The following is a 2,819-nucleotide window of genomic DNA, read 5'->3' on the forward strand; positions in this document are numbered from 1 at the left end:
GTGAAATGCAGGACCTCTAGACTGAAAAACTCTTTCTTTCCGACTGCCATCAGACTCCTAAACAGCTGACTCAGGATCTACCTCATGTAATTCCATCTGTTCTGTTTACAAACTCATTTTGCACATGCACAATTGCACACTCACTGCTGAATATTTACACTCCACGGCTCCCAAGTAGCATATATTCTCTCTATATTATTGTGTTGTTGTATTTTTATTTGCTCCCTTCACTTGCTGCTTTAAAGTGCCTTAGATTTAGATTTTACTGTCTATTTAGATTTGTGTTATTGCTCATCTACTTTATATTTCACTTCTATTATGTGACATTCATGTGGACGGCAAAGTAAGAATTTCATTGTACAGGGAAACACGTTTCCTAACTGTGCATATGACAAATAAACACTTTGACCTTGACCTGTGACACACTGCACAACCTCCAGGATTGAACCCTTTCATGCACAGTGGTCTCCATAGTGGACAGCTAGTTAAAAACTGTTTTCTTGTATGTGTAGATGTATATCACCCACTACAGTGAATGCTAGTGTGTCATCCCATACTCTGCCACCCACCAGTCAGCCATTGTTAAGTGCAACAATAATTTTTCAAAACCAAGATGGCCGACCGAAAGCCAGAAAGGCTGAGTAGCTTAGGAATATCTTGCCAATCTTTCTATAGGACATACTGTTGTTAAAGTACTGATTTTATCTTGGAAGGAAATTATGATTAATCATCTATCCACTAAATTGGAAAAATACATGTTCAATAAAAAAAGTTTGTTTTCATACCTTAAGGCTAATAAAAACACTAAGGAAAAAAATCCTGACTGTGGCTTTCATGGTTTTGTTTAGGCTTCTACTGTAGGTTTATATGCATTTTTAGGAAAACACAAGTGCAACTGGCAAAGCAAAATTCCAAATATTTTATTGCAAAGGGAAATGAAAAAACTGTGCAAAGCAATATGATAAGTCAAAAGTGAAGTTAACAGGCATCAGTGTGACCTGTAGCTTATAGCTGAATGTTTCATGATGTATGTGCAGTTTAAGCAAAAAATCATTTACACTTTGGCATGTGAAATGCAGTACAAACATGCAGGCTGATTACTACTTCACAGCACCTTTGTTATACAAAAGCACAGGAGAGGCATAGAAAAGAAATTTATCATAAGAAATTCATCATTTGATTAAAAAATGAGAAACCGATGGTTAATTTACATGATAAGCTCCAGTTAGAACAGTCTTTAATAAGTTGTACACAGAAAGTGAATCAAACAGAAGCTAAAATCACTGTTTTGTCTTTTTCCTCCAGTAAAAACTGAAGTTGATGAATACAACACATAGAGAAGCTTGTACACTGTGGTTAAGATCATTAAAATATGTTACTCTGGAGTTATATCAACCATTGAGGCTTCAAAAGGTGAAATTCCCCAGCATTCAGTCTGTGCTGACTCAGTCTGCCTTCTTCTTGATGCCGAGCAGCTGAGAGAAGCTCTGCACAGCCCAGTACAGCAGAGAGAGGGAGACAAAGGCCTGCACAAAACAGAGAGGCTTTATGTCAGCGTCTCTGATTCAAAGTCATGCCTGTGATACCTTGTGGAGATCAGTCTGGGGGAAGTAATCACCTGTAATTTGTTAAATTAGTTAAACACTGATAGTGATGTGCAATGAACTGTGCTCAAACTTCAACTTGTACTAGGAAGATACTGGTTTATGAGTGTGTTAATCAGCTGGCTGTCTGAAAGTAGAGCTGATAAATGTGTTGATATATTGGTTCACCAGTGTTTTGGGAAGATATGTTTAATTTCACTTCAAATATCTAGCTACAATTAAAGATTGATTTCATGATCAATTAATCTGTCTGTTATTTTCTCAATGTAATAATGGTTTGGTTTTTCAAAATGTTAGAAAATAAAATAAATAAAATGTTCAATACAAATTCTAATACATATTTAAATAAACAGACATATATTAATACTTTGTTGTGTTACCATCAGGAGAAAAGCTGGAACACACAATAAGATTTTTGTTTTTGCTAAAATATTAAAATTATTGCTGAATAATTTTCTGTCAAGTGTTTAAGCAGTGAATATGTGTAAGTGCTACTGACGGAGAGTAGCACCTTGCCACACCTTCACAGCAGAACCCTTTGAAACTGGACGCTAACTACCACAGTTTATTTATGCATGTACATATATACTTTTTGTAAATAAATAAAATGTTTTCTTTGAAGATACCTCTAAATTGCATTGACCTGAAGTACTTCATGTTTATATTCTTATTTCTTACATGATGGCATAAATACTTTAGTGGGGATGTAACATGCAAAAAACAACCATGACAAGAGAAGAAAAGGTACAAACAGCGTGACGTTATCATCTACAACCAGGGAAGAAAAACACTGGAAGTGAAACTGTCACTGAAACACAGTGAGACCCTTCAGATGCAGTCGGTCTCAGGGTTTAAGGAGCAAGACTTCTCCCCTGATGCTCTCATGATAGGGTCAAACAGGTCACCGTCATGGGGGATCTCTCTGTTTGGAGAAGTAGGTCGGGATGGGGCTCTGCCCGAAAAAGCCCTGGCCCCCACCCCTTGCTGTGTTATGGTCCACTAACTGCATCCTAAATGGCAACTCAAGCCAAAAGCAGACTGCTGTCCATCACAGGCAAAAAGGCCTGATGGGGAAAAAGTTATGCTTCCTCCTGGACATGCCAGCTGTTTTCCTCTGAGAAAGAGAGACAGAAAGACCACCACATACGTCCTCTCTGATTTTGTACCACTCCTACCTACCCTGAAAACAGCCCCCCCTCCGAGAGAGAATAAAAG

General features: G+C 37.7%; 1 protein-coding gene across 1 annotated transcript in view; it reads right to left on the reverse strand.

Annotated features, from left to right (window-relative positions):
* Positions 1 to 955: 955 nt before the first annotated feature.
* The window catches only part of agmo (alkylglycerol monooxygenase), a 46,147-nt gene continuing 44,283 nt past the window's right edge, over positions 956 to 2,819 (reverse strand). The window contains exon 13 of the mRNA XM_020615562.1: positions 956 to 1,526. Within this exon, the coding sequence (XP_020471218.1) occupies positions 1,446 to 1,526 (81 nt within the window). The 3' untranslated portion in view covers positions 956 to 1,445. The remainder of the gene's footprint in view (positions 1,527 to 2,819) is intronic.

The sequence above is a fragment of the Monopterus albus genome, unplaced genomic scaffold (genome assembly GCF_001952655.1).
Source record: "Monopterus albus unplaced genomic scaffold, M_albus_1.0 scaffold166.1, whole genome shotgun sequence".
Lineage (NCBI taxonomy): Eukaryota > Metazoa > Chordata > Actinopteri > Synbranchiformes > Synbranchidae > Monopterus > Monopterus albus.